Source organism: Mytilus trossulus, chromosome 3, assembly GCF_036588685.1.
Source record: "Mytilus trossulus isolate FHL-02 chromosome 3, PNRI_Mtr1.1.1.hap1, whole genome shotgun sequence".
Taxonomy (NCBI): domain Eukaryota; kingdom Metazoa; phylum Mollusca; class Bivalvia; order Mytilida; family Mytilidae; genus Mytilus; species Mytilus trossulus.
In genome coordinates, this window is record NC_086375.1 from 38,746,775 (window position 1) to 38,769,077 (window position 22,303).

General features: G+C 31.4%; 1 protein-coding gene across 1 annotated transcript; it reads right to left on the bottom strand.

The window, feature by feature from the left end:
• Nucleotides 1-7,244: 7,244 nt before the first annotated feature.
• Nucleotides 7,245-20,765, bottom strand: LOC134709408 (ATP-binding cassette sub-family G member 5-like). The gene is made up of 11 exons (XM_063569570.1): nt 20,696-20,765; nt 17,958-18,202; nt 17,321-17,553; nt 16,867-16,999; nt 16,236-16,505; nt 15,523-15,742; nt 14,817-15,016; nt 13,180-13,318; nt 12,470-12,655; nt 11,699-11,826; nt 7,245-7,900 (listed from the first exon to the last, which is right to left on the bottom strand). The coding sequence occupies exons 2-11, from the start codon at nt 18,196-18,198 to the stop codon at nt 7,734-7,736; spliced, it is 1,917 nt and encodes a 638-aa protein (XP_063425640.1). The 5' UTR covers nt 18,199-18,202; nt 20,696-20,765; the 3' UTR covers nt 7,245-7,733.
• Between the last annotated feature and the right edge of the window lie 1,538 nt (nt 20,766-22,303).

The following is a 22,303-nucleotide window of genomic DNA, read 5'->3' on the forward strand; positions in this document are numbered from 1 at the left end:
GACAGAAAAAAATGTCTTGAGATGCTTGCGAACAATGGTGACTGTTTTTCGTCATTTGTCATATTCTAGCTATAGACTACTATGGTAACAAGGTAAAATCTGCCATTGTCAACATAAGAAAATGCATGTAACATGTCAGAAATATGACAGTTGTTATCTATTCGTTTGATGTGTTTTAGTTTTTGATTATGCCATTTGAGTAGAACCTTTCCGTTTTCCTTGGAGTTCAGTATTTTTTGTGATTTAACTTTCACACCATCAATCGATGACATATCATTAATATCAATGGTTTTTGTGTCATACCTAGATAATTTCACTAGACTCTCATAATCATATTCTATTGTTAACATTTTTTGAAATTGAAATGATATATTAATGTATTTTCACAATATCTGTGTATAAAGAATTATCGCTATTTTGTGCATTTTTCCCTTAGTTTTAATTTGGGATAATTTTCATATCATATATCATACTTGCATAAGATAGAAAATTATTGCTAGAAACTAAGCATGCACGTAGCGTTGCTAACGAAATTGGCATGAAATTGACATGAAATTGACAACATCGTCATAGGTAAAATAGCGACAAAAAACAATAACATTGTTCATCTCAACTAGATTGCCTTTCTCGCTTTTGCCGTCCCGGCTCCAACGAGAAAATCAATCTCGTTGAGATGATCAACGATAACCTATAATTATATTTGCATTATAGGCTTATATGATATAATTTTGTATCCAGTTTTGAAGAGATATTCTGTACTTCATTATTGAAAAACCATTGTTTTGAAATACTTATAACACAACGGAAACACTTTATCCACATGATTATACCATTAATAAACCAATTATTATCCAGAACAACCTTAGTCCAATAAAAAGCTGACTCAATGAATTAACTGAGGTTGACACCTATAACACGTAATTAATGATTTCATGATTACTTTGCATTGTGCTATCGGGGTGCTATTTGACGTAAAAACCTTAAAAATATTTGTAAGAGCTGAAGTGAGACTGTGAATGCAATGATGGTATGCAAAGGTATTTGAAGAAACACCGAATTTTTACTGTACACAAACGAGTGTATCATTTTGATCACTTGGACTCCAGTCTCATATATAAGAAACCCTTTTCTGCAAACAGTGTATTTTTAACTTTGTTAAACACAATCACGTACGGTCGGAATGCGAACATTCATTGAATTTATTAATTTGCGTTCAGAGAACCCTTAAACCTTCTTTTTTCTAGTTGTCTTTTATCACCAACAGTGCGCACAAAGCCAACAAATTAATTAATTTGAGTTACAGTTATGTCAGTAATTTGTTAGTCAAAATATCATTGATATAAAGAATGGTTATCAAAATAGAGAACAGGACATCAAATATAAAATGTAATCATGTATATATAGACAGTGATTATTAGTCATTGTCACAAAGTTCGATGAATGAATTTTTGGTAACAACTTTATCAAAACACAGTCACAACAACAATGTGTCAGTTAACCAGGTCGAAGTCAGTAGAATAAAGGTCAACAAATAGGCCACATTGATAGTTGATGTCAGCTGAGTTTCAGTTTCTCACCCTTTAGTACTGTACCTGGAGTTACTTGTTTACACAAAACTAAGGAACATAGTTCAGTTTCAAGTTTCTATTCTTAAGCTGACAAGTGTGTCTTTAATCTGTTTATATATCAATGTTTTTTCGTGTAAGTTAACGTTTGCACTTGTGTTCAACTTTCGATTGATAAATTGAGTGCTTATAACATATTACAATTAAGATTTTTAAAGATAGAACGTCTTGTTCTTTGCGTGTGAGATAATTTTATCTTATTCTGTTTTCAAGATATTTGTGGTACAATTTATGGCATGAATTATTCAAATGTATACCTTTTGGAAAAGATAGGAGAAAGATACCTAAGAGTATTTATACTCACAAACCGACAACGAAAACAAAAACGAGGTATAGATAAACAACAAACGTAAATTACTAGTTTGCATTATGTATGAAGTACATTTGCTACAGAAACCAGTATGACTGCACAGTTTGTGTTTATACAAAGCCATGTTCGACCTGATTACTGACACACACACACCAAAAACACACACACACATACACGCATAGGTCATTGTACCCCCTCCAACTATGCACAAAGCCCATACCGCAATAGTCTGCATTAAAAGGCCACAAATGTTAATTAATTCAATAGAGAAAACTAAAGGCCTAATTCATGTACAAAATATTAATGAAACAAATATATGTAACACATCAACAAACGACAACCACTGAATTACAGGCTCCTGACTTTGGAACAGGAACATACATACAGAATGTAACGGGTTTATCAGGATCCCAACCCTCCCCTAGTCTATGGACAATGGTGAAACAGCACAACACAGAAACAAATTATAAAAATGAGTTGAAGAAAAAAAAATCACAAAAAAACTGAACTCCGAGGAAAACTCAAAACGGAAAGTCTCTAATCAATGGCAAAATCAAAAGCTCAAACATATTGAAAGCAACTGTCATGTTCCTGACTTGTTACATGCATTTTCTTATGAAAAAGGTGGATTCAAATACATGCTTGTTTTACTATGCACATATATCGCCGCGATTAATTGTGATTATTGGCTATAATATTGAGAATAATTGGAGGTAATTTACTAACCATAAGTACATGTTTATTTCAATTCATCACTTTTATGTATATAAAAGAGGTACCCTTAGGATGTCAGGGTTATAGGTTAAATTACCACATCTATTAAAGACTTGATTCTGAACTCATTAGAAGCAAAATGTATTAAGAAATGCACATAAATAAAAATATAAAAAAACCGCAACCTGCTGCTATTCCTGCATATCTTTTTGAGTTCACAATAATGTTCTGTCATTCAAAAACCAATATTTCAATGTGTGATTACATCTCATATACATCGCTTTAAGTTTACTACCGAGGTTAAAAAAGTCTGCTTCATATCTTGATCTTGTCCTAGAAATACACACAGACGGATTCAATGACAAATGATTTCAACAATTTAATTGTCAACTTCCCATTTCTGAGCAGTAACATACCATCTGCAACATCGTTTAGCGTTTACATATCTCAGGTAAAACGTCACACTAGTTTATGTTTACATTATACGGACTGCATTAATTGGTTTCTTACACCCACGAAACAACATGCTCAAACAGATATATGAGGAAGAACAACTGAAACCGACACTACATAAGTTTTACGATCACCATCATAAATTGATTGAATGGTAAGATGTGTCAGTTTCTTAACCCTAGATATGTTTTCGTGGCCTTAGATTTTAGTACAAGTAAAGTCGTCTGACCTGTTATTTTAGCGAGTGTGTCTTTATCCCTATTGTGTTATTTTAACTAGGTGGGATTTTGCACGATGAGTTATGCTTGCAAAAAGGAGACGTTCACCTCCTGTCGACACACCCGTTCTCCCTTCTTCTAAAATATATGTTAATACATTAGATTTTGTTTAAAAACATCCATTTGTCTCTTCTCTTTCGATTTTCTACATTTGAACATCGCGCGACACCCTACTGTTGGCTGTATCTATGACAGTCAATCACCACTTGGTCAAATGAGTATCAGTTTGAGACAAATTCAAAAAGCTTACCATGTTATATATATATATATATTCCTGTGGAAATATGAAATTGTGCCATTCGCGAGCATTTTGTGTCTTTTTATAATCAAAAACGATTTACAACATATGAAACGTGGAACCTCACGCTCACTCAATTTCAAAAAGCTATGAAAGAATAAATATCATTCAGGAAGTAAAGATAGTTCAGCTAGAGATTATGTTAACGTTCCTTTATTTTAGAAAATAATTTTATTTAAGATAACATTTTTTTTACTTGAAACATACGTCGAATCAAGGTGAATACACGTTGTCATCTGCATTTTTACTACATCGATGGATCAACTATCAATTATTTCTAAGAGTCTTGTGGTATGTTTATAATAATAACATTAAACTTTCATATTGATACATTCAAGTTGACATTTTTTTAAATAATACATGAATGCATTTATTTTATAGAAAGACACATTCATGTGTATATATTTTTATCAATATTGCAGTTGCATATCCGTAATTGGTTAATGCATTATAGACTACTATGTTTTTAATTATAAATTCAGTTTTCATGAAAGTGCTTCTATTTTTAAATGTCTAGTTAACATTATGGAGACTGCATATCCTAATGCTTATAGAATTATTTAAAATACTTAGGATTTTCTTATTCCAGGTATAGACAACCTTAGCTGTATTTGGCACAACTTTTTGGAATTTTGGATCACCAATACTCTACAACTTTGTACTTGTTTGGCTTTCTAACTATTTTGATCTGAGCGTCACTGATGAGTCTTATGTAGACGAAAAAAGTAAAATCACAAAAATACTGAATTCCTATGAAATCAAAATTGGAAAGTCCCTAGTAAAATGGCAAAAAATCACGAAACGCGCGTCAGCAGGCGCATTAAATCGTAAGCTTGGTACCTTTGATAACTATTTACTATTTACTGTCACAGAAGAACACACTAAATCTTTACGTCAAAGTCTTTCTCAACCGATGTCATATACAAACTTTAGTTTGTATTTTGTCACATATTACAATTTACAATTACTTAATTTTCTACACAAAATCCCCCCCCCCCCCCACACACACAAATATATGACCGATTTTGAAGGATTCTTAACAAATATAGTTAAGCAAATAACTTGATGAATTTAACAAAACAATTACACGACAGACTCTTAGATATTTTATTTAAGTCGACAGTTTCATGTCAGGCATTTGTATAAACCTTATTCCAATTTCAGAAGTACAGCAAGCGGAGTTAAGTTTCGATAAACTCTAGATTTTCAAGATAGTCACAGATGTCTATACGGGTAACCTAATTACGTAGATTGCTGACCCGCTGACTTTTACTCAATATCTCCTTATTTATGTCTTACAATTTGTGTTACAGTATACTTACAAGACATTAGTAATAGAGTAAAAATGTACAAAACTCCTGATGTTTGTGAAAAATCAATGTTCGTTGATACTGGCAACAATCATAAAAAGAAATTTTCAGTCCCAAAAAGATAGTAGAAATATATCAAAGGAACATTTAAACTCATTTGCAAATAAACTGACAACGCTATGTTAAACAAAATACAAAAACAAAACAGTACACAAAAAATAACTTAGAAAACTAAATACTGAAAAACACGAAAACAACCATTAATTGATTTATACATAGTCATGTGAGCGAAGAAGTAAGTACCTCAGTGCTGACATGATTTATAACACACCTTTGTAAATTAGTCGGTTAACTAGTTTGAAATTTAAAGAGTTTCTACTCCTTAAGGCAAAGTTGACCTGAGATGATCTTGATACTGTTTTCTTTTGTCAAATGGCTTTTCAATTGTTTCGGTTCTAATACATACTAGACTTTCAAATATTTGGCTTCGAGTGTTCCTGGTAAAGGTAAATCCAGATCATCGCTTCGAACGTATGAAATGTATTAAGTGTATATTTTTTCATTGAATACTAGCAGTACATTATCTTGCTTTAATAGAGCAGAACATATTTTTTTTTTTCAGTTGTCCAATTCGACTCATTTTGCCCACAGAACCTACCAAACTGATACGATACTTTATTAAGGAATCAATTCAACAACAGATGTTTAAAGATCTTTATATATCATTATAGATGTCTAATTTGTAGTTTGGGTTCGCATGACGGGGTAAGCATGCATTTCAAAGATACTTAACCTGACGATGCACCGGGTATCGCTCCTGTAGTGTTCATATAATTCCCTTTTTTTTCTTTGTACTGAAGTCCTGTAATTTTGTGTTGAAATTTTTATGTTATATTTTACATGGCCATTAAAGCGGGAGGTTTGTCATGCTACAAAACCAGGTTCAACCCACCATTTTTTTTTAAAAAGAAGTCCTGTACCAAGTCAGGAATATGGTCATTGTTATATTATAGTTCGTTTCTGTGTGTGACATTTTAACAGTGTTTCTTTTGAGTTGTTTGTTTCCTCTAATATTTGAGTGTGAATTCACATTATTATAAGACGTGTCACGGTACTTTTCTATCCCAAATGCATGTAGTCAGTTTTGATGTTATATTTGTTATTATAATAGGATTTTGTCTAATGCTTAGTTCGTTTCTATGTGTGTTATATTTTAATGTTGTGTCGTCATTCTCCTCTTATATTTAATGCGTTTCCCTCGGTTTTGGTTTGTGACACGGATTTGTTTCTTTCTATCGATTTATGAGTTTAGAATATCGGTATACTACTGTTGCATTTATTCACCTTCATTAGCCTTCTTATCTTATTTACAAAATAATAAAAAGGCAAATATCAGTTGCACTTAGTATGTTATTGTTCAAATGTGGCACACATTTTTTACAGTACTGATAGATTCGTGTTTTACTTGCTCGGAAACTACTAATAATAACTATGTTTTTGTAACTGTTTTCTATTTTCAAAACTACATATGTACAGTTATGCTACACATCTACAACTCTCAGTTTAGGCTACACGTGCTGATCTTATCTATAAAGTCATGAATATGTATTATCTATGTAGGCGTGTCAAAATCGTATCATACGCGATAATGACCAGCCAAAATAGTGTTTTTAATATTAATAATCCGAGCAAGTAAACACGGATCTATCACTACATATAAGAAACTGCATTTTACTTTCAGCAGTCCACATATAGGTTATAATTTGTATAATTTATGCCCCAGACATCCGATCAAGGGTTTATCGGATTTAGTATTTTGATTAAAAGAATATAACTTGAAGTAAAGTATATTTACGCCTTCAGATTAAATAGAAAAGAAAATGTTGAGATGACACCAATAAGACTGTATTACCGTCAATAAAGCTTATACGATATACGAAGGTCAATACAGTTTTGACTTATAGATTATTCTAATGCAATTTTTATGTAGCTTTTTTTTTTTCGTTGACTCAAAGCTATACACTGTTCGAGTCCATCTAATCTATTAAAATGAAAAGAAACAACTTACTACTACGTTTGTGTGTAACTGTAATTTACCACCTTCAGAAACAGTAAAAAAAACGGAGGTTATAAACATGCTACTTCGTGTAATAATAGGTGTTTTAACTCTTTCTAATTATGACATTAATGCATTCACATAAAGTATAGAAAACGGATCAACATTATAAATAAAAGAAAAGATAGAAAAGTCGGCATTTGTATAACGTGCATGTATCTTGATTTAACCTGAAAAAAATTGAAAATCTAAACTTTAGCTTAATTTTTTGACAAGTGTCGTCTGAAAAACTAAAACAAAACAGAAATAAAAAAAATCTATATGCGTTCACTGATTTCAGTACAAACACCAAAAAGCAGCTCAAGATTTAGACAATATAACTTATACTTAATAACAATAACTAAGCGTTATAACATTATATAACAATAAATATATCAATATTTTAATTATTTTGTCTTTAATTGATTACTTTTTTTTTACAATATTTACAACATATGCAAAAGTTCATTAAAATACACGATCAAAGAAAAACTAACAAGTATTACTGCCTCTTTGTGTCAAGAAAAATATCTTAAACAACACTTCTTATAATAGTTATTAAAATCAAAACAGATCCCTGAGTTCAAATAATGATACATGTTATCTTGGTTCTACCTTTCATAGTTTTTATATTTTTCTTCATAATGACATTAATGAAGGTTTGGTATCCCTCTTATTTTGAATGCGGTAATAGTCAGAACAGTAAACAACACAATAAATCCACCAAGAGCGTAAAAGTTCCTTTCCATGTTTTCCCAAGAGTCCGGATAAAAATCGTCTAGATACATGTTTCCATTTGGATACAGACATGGAACACCTGCAAGCAAATTTGTTTATGATTATGACTTAGAAATTATTGTGATAATGGTTATAGGAAGGGTCAAACGGATAAAAATGATGAAATACTTTCATCGTCATTTTTCAGAAAAGTCTTTCTATATTTTTTATTTTATATTCATAAACAGCAGTTCAAATTATATCACGAACATACAAATTATTCTTAAGTAATTTAAACGAGAAAACTAACGGAATAATAGCTGGCTATGCGGTATGGGCTTTGTTCATTGCTGAAGGCCGTACGGTGACCTATAGTTGTTAATGTCTGTGTCATTTTGGTCTTTTGTGGATAGTTGGCAATCATACCATATCTTGTTTTTTTATATAATGTATGCGCAAAAAATGAACGAAAACCAAATATGTAACACAGCAGCAAACGACATGCAACCACTAATTTACAGGTTCCTGACTTAGTATAGGCACAAACATACAGAATGTGGCGGGGTTAAACATCCCAACCATTCCCTAACAGATAGTGTTGGAACATACAATATAAGAACGAACTATAAAAATCGGTAGGAAAGGTTTATTGCTTATTGTTGATGATAACAGTGACATATAGTTGTTAGTATCTGTGTCATTTGGTCTTTTGTTTAGTGTTGACAATCACATCCCATCTTCTTTTTTATATTTACTCATCAGATGATTACAAATATAAATACGTTTAACATAAAAACAGCGGAGAGGACGTGGCCTGGTACTGGATTCAGATGTCATATATTTATCTCTCTTGAGTAAGTCATAATGTTTGGCTTCACATTTTATTTCAACGTTTTATACATGTGAGTCATGACCATCTTCTGTTTGTTTGATGTATATGAAGAATGCATATTTCAAGGGAATAATGGTTTGGTAGTTTTTTCAGGCTTATAGAAAGTTTTCTCAATATCGTACCCCTTTCCATATAATAAATACAATCAATAGTTGTTCCCTTACAGCATTATCTGTAAAACTTGTATTTGAGCATATATTTAAATGGTTCAAGATGATTATGAAAATAAACTCGTCATAGATAACAGGATTAAATTGTGTATTCACGCCAGACGCGCGTTTCGACTACAAAAGACTCATCAGTGACGCACGAATCCAAAAAAGGTGACAAAGGCCAAATAAAGAACGGAGATGAAGAGCATTGAGGACCAAATTTACTTAAAGTTTTGCCAAATACAGATAAGGTAATCGATTTCTGGGATAGAAAAGCCTTAGTATTTCAAAAATTCAAAAGTTGTGTAAACAGTTAATTTATATGGCGCACTACGTTTGCGCGCATTTGGGGATTAAAATGTTTTACGTTTGCGCGCAGCTTTTGATTACTTTTGCGCGCATTTATCTAAGAGGTAAACTCAGGTAAAAAAACGGTATATAATGAAATATGAATGATATAAAATTTCAATAACTTTGAAAATATATTTTAATCATATATTATATAATATAAAACAAAATATAAAGTGTGCATGATAAATTCTGTTAAAACTTAAGGCATACATGTAACTTCATTGCGATTTTTTTTTTCAGGGTGATCAAGTACCCCGAATAGTGATCTCTTTAAAATTCGTAAATAACCTACTGAAAGTTAGATTGTAAAGTTTTGTCAAGTAACGAACATTTGAAGTGGTTTCTTTTTTATATAGCAAATCGGGGGAGAAAATCATTAGTATATGATGAGAATTAAAATTTCCGGATTGATAGAATATAATGCAATCGACTTATCCTGCTTGTATCCAACTTCTACCTCCTCGTGGGTGAGTGTAGGTGACTAGTCTAACAAACGTAAACATGATCATATCAATGATAATTCATGTCAGCACAGAAGTGCTGAATTTTGGGCTCAAGTGTGGAATATCTTTTAATGAATAGTTTTCCGTTTATGACGTGGACGAATGTGGAGTCATGCGACCCACACGATGTTTTCATTTACAATACCATTTGTACTATTATTTGTCTGTTTGTCTTTTTCATTTTTAACCATGGCGTTGTCATTTTTTTTTTTTTTCGATCTATGAGTTTGACTCTTCATCTAGTATCTTTCGCCCCTTTGTTCTCTACTATAGTACATGGAAGTAGTTGAAAACAGGAAATAATAAATTTGGAATATATCGTCATTTGATTATGGTCATCGCAGTGACATACAGTTACGTCCTCTTATATTTTTCAAGAATTGTACTTTTTCAATAGTTCAATAAGGACTCAGTTTTCATTTGTTGTTTTTGTGTTTAAACTTTAAATATACAAAGTTCTAACCCCAACAATTAATTATTAAAGTTTACAATCAAATATTTATTTTCATTTATGCAAAACTAAAATGTCATAATTACAGCATAAACAAAATGTTCGTATAATATCTAGTTCTTGCAACTACACTGCCTCATTATTAAACTAAGGAAAATAATTCACGACTAAAATCAATTTCTAAAGACCTAACGTAGACAGGGTTTAAAATTTAAGCATTGAGATATAAGTTCAAAAAATATCAAAAGTAGCAGGTGAAAGCAGATTCTTCTGGACGCCAGACATATAATTATTCAATCTTCCGAAACACTGATTCACATCTACGCATATTTAAACATCTGTTTGAACTTCCAAACTTACAAAAAATTAATAGAAGAAAGGAAAAAAATCAATAAAGAAAACTAAATATTGTAAATCTTTCAATGCAGTTATTTCCATCTTTCCGTAATCCATGTTTTGTACCTTTTTCACGTTCGATCTTTTATATCTAGGCGTTATGTATTTAGGTTTAGTTTTCTGTAATTTTTAATACTTCAGTTTCTTTATGTATATCTTTTCATATTCATTTGATAAAATTTACTGTTTGCAATAGCGTGAATTGTTCTATATAATAAGAATGTTCTTATCCCGGGCATAAAAACAATGCCGTATTTGGCGAAACCTTTTCAACTTTTGATCTTCAGTGCTGTACAACTTTGTACTTTTTTCACTTTCGATCTTTTATATCTGGGCGTCACTGGTGAGTCTTGTGTGATGCTTTTTGTTATCTATTAATCATGTTTTTCTTTGTCTAATATGTTCTCCTATTTATTTGTATTGTAGTCCTGTAATATTAAGTTGTCATTTCAATATTATATTTAACTTTGCCATTAAAGTGAGAGGTTTGGCATGCCATAAAACCAGGTTTAACCCACCACTTTTATTCTCCTTTAAAAGTGTCCTGTACCAAGTCAGGAAGATGGTCATTGTTATATTATTGTTCGTTTCTCTGTGTGTTGCATTTTAACGTTGAGTCGTTTGTGTTTTCTCTTATTTTTTAGATATTGAGATAAGGCGTGGCACGGTACTTGTCTATCCCAAATTCTTGTATTTGGTTTTCATGTTATATTTGTTATTCTCGTGGTGTTTTGTCTGATGATTGGTCAGTTTCTGTGTGTGTTGCGTTTCGGTGTTGTGTCGTTGTTCTCCTCTTATATTTAATGCGTTTCGCTCGGTTTTGGTTTGTTACCCCGATTTTGTTTTTTGTCCATGGATTTATGAGTTTTGAACAGCGGTATACTACTGTTGCCTTTATTTATATTATAATTGTATGTTATCTCCATTTTGTGCATTTCTCCTTTGATCTTTTTTGGTGAAAATTTTTCATATCATGCTACTCGCTTGAGATGGAAAATGAACGGTAGAAACTAAGGAGGCACGTGGTGTTGCTCATGAAATTGACATGAATTTGACAACGTCGTCGTAGGTAAAATAGCGAAAAACAGAGTACCGGCTCAAGCGAGAAAATCAATCTCGATGAGATGATCAACGATATTCTATAATTATCTACCTTCTTTGTTTGCTTCACAGCTGATATTGAGGTTGTGGAATTCATTAGCTACTACAATTTCTGCACTATATTTCATTACAACGCCCCAACTAAGCCACTGAAACATTGGCAAAATATCTGGCAGTGTTCTGAAATTAAAATGAAAAAATAATATAGAATTTATTGTATAAAATACATTGTTACGTATACGAAAAACAACCACTTTATTGGAATGTATGGCAATCTAAATAAAACATAAAACTCGTTATATGGAGATTGGAACCTATGCGACCTTCAAAAGCTGCCTTTAAATATCCAATAAACTTTTTCATCATCTTTAATCTGACAGTTGATTATTGAGTATCTTCCATCTGCAATGATTATTTTTTACTACTTCCGCTTAAGATTTGGTAAGTCTCTAATGGTAATATTTTATTGAAAAGCATTGACATGGCCTATAATCTTATTCAGAAAGAAATGTGAAATGTAAGATGCATTCATTCGATTCCTTCAAGGCTATTGTTTTAATCTATAGAGGAACATTTCCACGATTTTGATATATTTTTAGTCACCTACTTTATGATTGGGAACTACCTTCAATAAATACAATTCTTTTTGGGTAGGATTGAGATGGAGGGTGTATAAATACAAATAGAGGTTACTATTTATAAATTAAAATACTATAAAAATAATATATATTTTTTTTAGAATTAAATAATTTTATTAAAACAGACTAAAGTGTAATGCATATATATGTGAAATTAACTCATATGTGAAACAAGAGTAGATTACCTGATGAATCCAGAGGAAAACAGAGTTGTTGCTGATATAACTAGTGACGCCACGCTTTGAGAAACTTGTGCACTATAAAATACTCCCATGATTCCTATGGTCATTATTTCACCACTAAAATGCATGGCGAATACATCCGCGTAATATATTCCAAATCTCTCCCACGACGGAAAAAGACCTGTAACCCTAAAATTCAAAACAAAAAAATACGTAAAAAATAACACCTTTTCGAATACGCCTATAAATGATAAATACAGAACCTTTGTTGCCAACTTTACTATATTGAAGAAACACAACCATATTCTACATTACTCTAACGTCATTTAAAGCATACATTGCAAAACATGCAAATAATTTTTGATAGCGATTGCATATAAAAAGTATTGACAAACTGTCTACAATCATCTTTTTAGACGTACAAATTGACAAAATCCTGCTTTGGAATGGACATGGGAAAACATGTAAAATTATTACGAAGTAGTAGAACTAGTTATGGTATTTTACAAATAATTTGAATTAACTTAATATCAATTATTTTGAGAAATTCCTACAGTTAATGAAGAAAATGGTAGATAAATTTTATGTTGCTGAATCGCTTTTTTTTTAATTACCTTTAGTAAAAAGTCTCAAACCTAAATTTTTGAAAGCCAGTGATGTATAAATACGTAAAAACGCCAGGTGCTATATGACGAATTTGATATAAAACTTACCAATAAACAATCAAAGAAAATATTAAACTTGCTACAGCATGAAATGGTATCATATGTATAATGTATGACAGTACAAATGTTGTAGTTGAATACAGTCCGTCCCGACATTCTCTGTAATACAGATCTCGTATAGGAGGAACTGAAAAGTAAAATATCTACATAAATAGCAAATAAACAAAATATAGAATTAGGCAATATGATTAAGATTTGTATAATTAATATAAAAATGAAGTTGATTATGGTTGTCAAACCTTTTTTTTGGTTTTGATGTTATATTTGTTATTCTCGTGGTGTATTGTCTGTTGCTTGGTCCGTTTCTGTCTGCTGTTGCGTTTCGGTGTTGTGTCGTTGTTCTCCTCTTATATTTAATGCGTTTCCCTCGGTTTTGGTTTGTTGCCCCGATTTTGTTTTTTGTCCATGGATTTATGAGTTTTGAACAGCGGTATACTACTGTTGCCTTTATTTACACAAAACCCAAGTATAATGTTCTAAATAAAGTAGCACAATACAAAGATTTTTCATCTCCAATCAGACATCTTTAAACTGATGTAAATCCACTCATCCTTCTTTAAATTTTATAAATGAAGTACCAAAAAAAAGAAGAATTATTAATCTTTCAAGTTGTGATAATTTCATTATGGCATAATTATAACATAATTGATTGTTAAATAAATAGTTGCTATACTATGATATATTTGTAATACTAGTATATTTGTTTAGGGGCCAGCTGAAGGACGCCTCCGGGTGCGGGAATTTCTCGCTACATTGAAGACCTGTTGGTGACCTTCTGCTGTTGTTTTTTTATTTGGTCGGGTTGTTGTCTCTTTGACACATTCCCCATTTCCATTCTCAATTTTATGATGTCCATACTTGAATGAATTTAGCTTCTTAGTAATTCATAGCATCCCAAATATTATATAGATTCTTGCAAAACACAGTTTGACCTCCAAAAAAACGAGTCTTAGATTTTTCTTATTGCATTTCATTCTCTCGTAAATCTTCAATGAAGTTTGCAACATCAATTCATAAGAGATCACTAAATTCAATTGGATATAAAATGATGTTTTTTTAAATCTGAGACACGTTTTTTTGGGTCAGGCTGTGTTGTACAAGAATCTATGAAATATTTTGGGATGATATGAAGAATTATTACAATTTGAAAGATTAATCTTTCTTCTTTCTTTTGGTACCTCATTTATAAAATATAAAGAAGGATGAAATGAATTACATCAGTTTAAAGTTTTCTGATTTGGGAGTGAAAAAAATCTTTGTATTGTGCTAGCTTAACTTTAAAATTATAAATAGGCAGATAAATTAAGTGACAACAAACCTAATTTCATAGCTGTAAATCCGGGACAGAAAATGTACTATACTAATAGGTTATATTTAAATGACTGACAAAGTTTGTATATAAAACAACTGAATTGTGACTATTTTAGTTGCTCTCCCGATCAAATTTATTCCTGGTAATAAAGTGTCAAATTTATTATTTATATTACATCGTCTACGTAAGTCCTTATGGAATTTTGTTTTGAAATAATGACATATATTATAAATTGCTTGTAATTGAAAAAAAGTCATTTATCAGAGATGACTGACGCGAAATATGAGTTATGAATATATACAATAGTACTTACAGACTGCCACAGGGACTAAGACGGCAACAAATAAAGGTACATTTGTAGACTGGTAAAGTAGTCCCATTCTATCTTGTATGGACTCCTGGTTGTCTTTTAGACGTCCAAGAAAAGCCAGTATAAATGGTACATACATAGTCAACAACAATATACGAGACAAATATATAGATCTATCTCTTCGTAAATTTACCATCATCCTTCTGAAATGGTAAATGCGGTTACTAGTAATATTAAAAGTACAAATGTTTGCAGACAAACGACAATTGACGCATTTTCATTGATTGATGCTTAACAATAACGTTCAAACACATATGAATTAGCAAACGTTTTAAAATATTATTCGTGCTAAAACAATAAAAAGACTGTGCTCTTGTCGCTAGATATTTAATTTTCAGCGTGTTTTGAATTGGTTCGATTGTCCCATATGTTTTGTCCCTTTAATATCATAAAACACATATACCAGTACATAATTTTGAATGTGTAACGATTTGTAAATAGTTTATTCTTTGCCATGTCCCTAGAACTGTTACAAAGAAAAATTATTACATTTTCAACACATCTATGAAATGTATCATTCTTTTTCATTTAATAAACCATCATGATAAGAAATCTTAGATTCCGCAAAAGCTGAAACTCTTTTTAACACGAAAGGTTAATAAAAAGGAATGTAAAAATACATCTAGCGCGATGGGTTATGTTTACCTACCTTATAAGACAAAGCATAACAGTGAATACAATAGGTGGATGTGGTCGGTCTAAGTGGAGCATTGTTCTTCTTGTCGTTGGACGCAGGGTCTCTTTTTCTATGCTCTGAACCATTTCTCTTTTGATTATCGAGTTTGTATAGGTCATGATGAGATTTTCTACTTTAGCAAATGTCCTAACTTCTAAATCACGGTCTCGCCTGTCGATACTTGCAAGATCAACTATAGAACAGAAAACAAAAATATTTTGTTATTTCAAAAATATCGGTAGAAGAAGTATAAATGTTATAATATAATACAAATTTATTCAATTTAGGTTACTTTAAAGAATTAAATTACAATAATTGCCGATATTTTTAATGGTCGTCTTGTATAGATATATCTAAAAGTACAGCTTTTCCGCATTGATAAAAAAAAATCCACATTGAACGATATTGTATTCTAAATTTCTTCTTAAATTTTGATACACACTAGAGAGGCCTGTAAAACGATACTTGCGTGCAAGCACTCGAGGTTGAGCTAGACATTGCCATATTGCTGTAGTCATATGGGTTACAGGAGTTGGACGAAGTAACATATATGTTTTAAAGCAAATTACCAAGAATATCAAACTAGCTTTCATTTGTTCCGTTCGTTTACAGTGAATTTTCATTATGTATCTTCATCAGGAATGCTACGAATCAAAGGGGACAACAAACATTTTTTTAATACTTACCATAATGGTCTAACGGATTTGCATATGTTGGACATGGATATCCAAGTTCCCCAAAATATTCTACCATTTGATTAGCTTTTCCAAAATATACTATTTCTCCCATACTTAGGAGACCTATATTGTCAAACAATTTAAATACATCAGATCTTGGCTGGTGGATGGTCATAATGACTATTTTTCCATTGTGGGCAATGTCCGACAAACTGGAAACTAGGTGGCGCGTTGTACAACTGTCGAGACCAGTAGTTGGTTCATCTAGTAACAGGATTTCTGGAAAAACAAACTAACGACTTTTATACTATAGTATACCTATGACATGGATTAAAATATTAATACAACATACTACTACTACCTGCTTAACATGCATTTAGCCGTGTTGCTAATATTAAATGCCCGAAAGACGTAAAGATATAAGTCATACCAAATTCCAGTGGTAAATACATATTTTTTCTTGGTTAATTATTAACTGTTGCATTGAAAGTTTTTTTGATATTCTAAAGTTATCGGTTTACTGTATACAGATAACTTTTGAAATGTGTTGTCGAAATAATCAAATAAAAGGAGCTAGAAAAACTAATAAAATAGCCAGCAACGAATCAACACAAAAAATCCAACATAAGACCAAACGTACTTGGGTTTTGCAAAAGCTGAATAGCAATAGTGACACGTCTTCTTTCTCCACCAGATATACCCCTGATTACAGAGCCACCTATCTTTGAATCTGCAACGTGTTTTAATCCCATGTCAGCTATCACGCGATTAACCTATAAAACAAATTCTTGTAGCAACATACAATTATATATTCTATATATGTAGTGTTTATTGCAATTTCTTTACTAAAAATGCCTCCGATTATCAATGACCGTTAATAATTATCTATTTGGAACACATTATCCGTCTAGTTTTTTACATACATATAAAAGACGAAGTTTCAAGCCATATATTTATAATCAAAATAAGCTTTTTGTTGATTAAGACGTGTATAAGAGTCATTTACAATCAAAGACTGGCAAAATGATTAACAAGTCTCTATTTCTTCAGGGATTTGGTTTTTGCCTTAAACAAGGATTATAAATAATTCTCACTTCAGCATTGATTTCTTTGTCGTTGTATGCTCCAGGAAGTCTTAGAATTCCAGAATATTTCAGCGTTTCGCGAACTGTAAGGTTATGCAGCAGACGATCGGCTTGCATGACGTAAGCAGCGTACTGTTTAATTATATCTGCGGTGCAAAGGTAATTGTTGAAGTAGACCTTACCATAAAGTTTCCCTGTGTATCTAGACGATATAACGTCTAAAAGAGACGTTTTTCCTGAACCTGAAATAATCGTAAAGACTTTTTTTCAGACGACAAAAAAAAAAAAGACAATATTCTATGGCTGTTAAAAAAAGTTAACATACAGAAATTTTAAAGCAATTTTTTTTTTATGTTGATGTTTTATTTCACCTACAAACTGCATTTCCTATTAAATTAAAGACAATAAATGTCATAATATTCCACTTCGATCTAAATACATAGAAATGAAATAAGGTTATATATCGGGTTTGTGACATTGCTAAAATGCATTATCCGGCCTTTTGCGTTAACAGTTTTGTTCTGTATCTTTTGAAATCTTCTTCCGGCCTGATACTAGTAAGTACTTCAACGATTCAATATTTTTTTCAGGTGTTTCGTATTTTTAACTTTATTCTTTCTGTCATATGATTTTATTGTAATCTAACCTGAACTTCCCAATATGGCGGTCATCTCTCCACTTTTAAATTGTACATTTATGTTACTTAAAACTGTCTTAGTCTGTCTTTTTCTGAAACAAGCACCCTTCCACCATGGTCCGACATATTGCTTTATATCGTAATTAATATTTAGAAGATTGAGTGTTGGTACTATTTGTTCCTCGTTTTCATCTGGGTCCAAGATATTTCCGCAGCCATTGAAATACGAAAAACAGGGATTATCTGACATATTACTGAAAGAAGAAAAGACAATTGACAGAAAATTGATATGAAAAACGCCCTCGTATACATGTCATCTCCATAATCAACACTGAATTACACTAATGCTCAAGAAGGCTCTCAGAGTACACTATCATCTATGCATGGATTAAAAAAATAACCATTTTGAATATAAAGTTCAACAATATTTATGCACATGTTTAAACGATTGTTATACATTCTGTTAATATAAAATAATATAGTAATAAACTTAACTCTGTTAAGAGAAATCAATGATTTGAAACAATATTTGAATGCATATGGAGTTGGTAATTTTAAATTATAAACTTGATCTGCATAATTCTGTGTTTAATTCCGAAAAGATTAGTTGATGACATAAGTCTACTTTATTTGTATATATAATTATTTACTTTTTGCAGTACATGTCTAATAAGTCCTAATAACTACTTATGTCTTCCGAACTTTCGAGTTTTCTTACATTTCGATGTAGCTATTATAAAAGACAAATATTCAAATGATCACCTATGTTAAAAAATAATACCAAACACGCTAATCTAAAAATGCTTTTCGATTACTTTTGAATATTACAGTAAGCAGACACAGATACATATTAAAACCAAAAAGATTTCGTATGTCTCGTAAGAATGAGATTACTATTAGTTTTAAGCTGACTGTTCAATCTAACTCAACTTTTTCTGTCACGTTGCTACGGCGAGCTAATAGATTGTCTTGCACATTTTGAGAACAAGAAATAATGTGTTAATAGCCAATATCACCTTTACTTTGGACTTTAGAATTTTCACTGTGAATGAACTTAATCCATGTCTTTAATTCATTTCATTTTAATATCTCTGATATTCAATGTTTCTACAAAACAAATTTCAATGCTTAAAAATCAATCTCCGTTTATAATTAACTCGATCGTTATTTCAATCAGGTGCTGCTTGTTTTATAATTTCAATTTATTAGCTTTATGACATTGCCTGTTATAAATATGAATTGTGAATATTAATTGTGAAAAGTCTAAGTAAATTTACACACGTAAACATTGTAACCGCGTAATCCATACTCATCAGTACTGGTTGTGATCGCTCACATTGTTAAATACCAGAATAATGTATTAAGACAGAGAGTATTAGTTAAAACGGTATCTAGAAAGAGCATTTTTGTGTAAAGACAGTATCTGTGCTATTAGGTATTGTATGGTCAACTTTAAAAAAATCCATTTAGGTATAATTTTTGTAATGCCATTTTTCGGGAACAAAACCAGTACAATGTTATATTAGAAGTTAAATAAGAACTAATAATTGACAAATTTTCAGTCAACTTTTATCTTGAACTTATTTGAATGTTGTTTTTTTAAATTTTTAAACCCCTTTGATTTTTTTCCACCCTATTTTCGTTCCGTGGTGTTGGTAGATCTGTGATTATCATCAAGTGCTGACGTTAAATGTAAACTTTTGGACTAGAAAAAAGATGAAAGCTCATAATGATTATACATCGTAAGAAACTAAAACCAGATATAGATAAAAACCGAGACGGAAGATTTAAAAGACAAAATTATAATGTAATCTAACTTAATTCTATTTCTGGCATCAGTTGGGGTTTTTTTTTGGGGGGGGAGGGAGGGGGCATAACATTTTCAAAAAAACTTTTCAACTGAACACAGTCACTAAAACCCAGATGGCAAAACAATTAAAATAAACTCATGTAGGCGGTAGTCGCTTTTGTGATCTGTTAAATTGTCCCTTTTAAAGTTGTTATGCGATGATGACTGATGTACCCATATTTTGACTATTTTATTAATTGTGACTGTTTATTTAACGCATCATGTAAATATAACGGAATTTGATGAGACTGTTATTAAAGAGAGACGGTTAGCGCTATAGAACCAGGTTTAATCCACCATTTTCGACATTTGAAAATGCCTGTACCAAGTCAGGAATATGAAAGTTCTTGTCTATTCGTTTTTGATGCGTTTTGTTATTTGATTTTGCCATTTGATTGTGGACTTTCCGTATTGATTTTCCTCTGAGTTCGGTATTTTTGTGATTTTACTTTTTCGTATTATGTCCGTGTCTATTTTAAAATCTTCATAAAAATAGGTATTTATACATCTTAAGAAATGAGAGGTTTGAAAGGAAAAACAGGAGAGTGGTAACATGGCTTGTAATCAGTACGATACGAATGTTTTCATAATTTACATTTTAATTGGAGTATAATTCTAATGTATATGAATGTTTAAATTTAATGGAAAAAGCACTGCTGCAGATTGTGTCCAAAAGGTTATAGATAGGTTAGATATATGATACTAAGAATAGATTCCGCCATTTTGTTTTTCGTATTTTCACTTTACATAACAACTTGTGATTGAAATATAGCACAACAGCGTAATGTATATATTCCAGCCGTATCTAATTATTCTGTTTTATATATTTTTTAAATCAAATACAAGTATTCTATTAAAAAATACATTATAAGTTGAGCGAAAAAAAGGTAAAACATACCCAATCCTTATGACGATGGTTTATTTGGGTTAATCACATTTATCTGACAACTTTATCAATTTTATCTTTGTCTGTACTGATAAATGTCTAGGGTAGATATATGTTTATTTCCTGTTTTAGTAATGTAGTCTAAAACATAATAAGAAACAATTTCCCACAGAGGTAATTTCGACCATAGAGGAGCCACAAGAAAAGGCGCCAGCTCAGACTGCCTCTACCTTGGACAACTGCTGGAAGATCAGTTAAATTTTTTATCACTATAATAACCTGATATAAATATATTAACATAAAATTTAAAAAGGATAAAAGTGTTATTTACTTTTCTATAGAATCTCGTTTGTTAAATTATAAACACTTTCTTCTAGTGAAAATTTCATAATTCAAATTGGGTTATCGGGGCCAATATTATTTGAAGCTTTATTCAGTTATTGGCACTCACACCTATGGTTCTTCTTTCGTCAATATTGCTGTTATATCCATTTAACCTTTATTTACCAATTGAGAAATATTCTAAAGGAGATCTGTCTTTATTGCAATTGAGACAATTATGCACACGTATACAAATGACACATATTAAATCAAAGGTAAAAAAAAATATAGCAATCAGCCTGAATTAGGAAAAAATGGTGAAAACAATCGAACGTGAAACCCATCATCCTGATTGATGACCAAAACAGATTTTATGTAGTTCTGGTTCTGTTTACTTCATGGACTCAAAAATAAGAGAAAATAAACGACACAACGTTAAAATGTAATACGCACAGAAACGAACTATAATATAACAATGGCCATATTCCTAACATACAGGGCATTTTTAAAGGAAAAAATGGTGGGTTGAACCTGGTTTTGTGGCATGCCAAACCTCGCACTCTTATGGCCATGTGAAATATAACATCAAAATGACAACACAACACCACAGGACTACAATATGAATAAATTGGAGAACACAATTGACAAAGAATCAAACGAACAAAAGCCAACAAAAGGCAACAATATAAAAAATTTAATACGCCAGAAGTGCATTTTGTCCACAAAAGACCTACCAGTGACGCCCAGATACAAACGTTTGAAAGCCGAAACAGATACAAAGTTTAACAGCATTGAGTACCAAAAAAAAAAAAAAGTTGTGCCAAAAACGGCAAGGGTTTGACATTGAACAAATTAATCATAAAGAGTCCTGATGAACTATGCAGTCGGTCTGCGATTGCCAAGTGGAATTCATAATGTTGACTGTCAAATTTTATAAAAGTCTAAACAGGGAACTGAAATAAATATTTTAAATTTATTTTTTCTATACACTGTATTTTGATCACGAAGAAACATTTATCCTTGGTTCGTTAGATCGCACCTGTAGGAAGACACAGTATCGGATGTTTACATTTTTAACTACAAATTGAACCTGTATGTTGAAGCCGACGACAGAATGTATGATTGCTATGTTTCGCCAACGACGAAAGTCTTTCAGCTGGAACACATTTAATCTTAAATGATCGTATCCAACCAAATTGGTGTTGGTTGTCTCAAGATATACCATAATGTTTTTTAGACTCTTTGGATGTTGGAATGTTGAAACACTATGTATTTAAAAATAACAAGTGTACAATAACG

Bases quoted from the DNA above. Each gene is read 5' to 3' on its own strand.
- LOC134709408 (XM_063569570.1), bottom strand. From the start codon at position 18,198: ATGTCAGATAATCCCTGTTTTTCGTATTTCAATGGCTGCGGAAATATC. The intron at 15,017-15,522 runs GTAGGTAAACAT...TTACCATTTCAG, and splicing joins GTTATGCTTTGTCTTATAAG to AAGGATGATGGTAAATTTAC. The intron at 7,901-11,698 runs GTAGATAATTAT...ATTTGCTTGCAG, and splicing joins CTGTGAAGCAAACAAAGAAG to GTGTTCCATGTCTGTATCCA.